This window comes from Nestor notabilis, unplaced genomic scaffold (genome assembly GCF_000696875.1).
Source record: "Nestor notabilis isolate BGI_N333 unplaced genomic scaffold, ASM69687v1 scaffold16919, whole genome shotgun sequence".
Taxonomy (NCBI): domain Eukaryota; kingdom Metazoa; phylum Chordata; class Aves; order Psittaciformes; family Psittacidae; genus Nestor; species Nestor notabilis.
In genome coordinates, this window is record NW_009942569.1 from 4,067 (window position 1) to 4,361 (window position 295).

At 65.8% G+C, this 295-nt stretch overlaps 1 protein-coding gene across 1 annotated transcript in view; it reads left to right on the forward strand.

Annotated features, from left to right (window-relative positions):
• Positions 1–295, forward strand: part of LOC104411122 (cleavage stimulation factor subunit 2-like) — a gene marked incomplete at its 5' end in the record, with an annotated part of 5,388 nt that overhangs the window by 3,427 nt on the left and 1,666 nt on the right. The window contains 1 exon segment of the mRNA XM_010021468.1: positions 8–60. Within this exon segment, the coding sequence (XP_010019770.1) occupies positions 8–60 (53 nt within the window).

The window sequence follows — 295 nt, forward strand, 5'->3', positions numbered from 1 at the left end:
TGCCCCGAATGACCCTCGCGGAGGGACCCTGCTCTCAGTCACTGGAGAAGTGGAGCCCAGGTGAGGGGAGAGGGAAGGAGAGGAGCTCTTGGCGCTGTCCCCTGCCCAAGGGTGACCTCTCGCTGAGGACAGGGATGGCACCGTGTGTGGTGCTGACCATGGGGGCTGGCAGCACCCGTCCCTGTGCCAGCCTCACCCTCCTCCCCTGCGCCCGGCTTCGGGGGCACGTCCAGCGCCCTGCCCAGACCGTGCCAAGCCAGCGTCTGATTCACACTCTCTCCATTTTTTTCCTCCT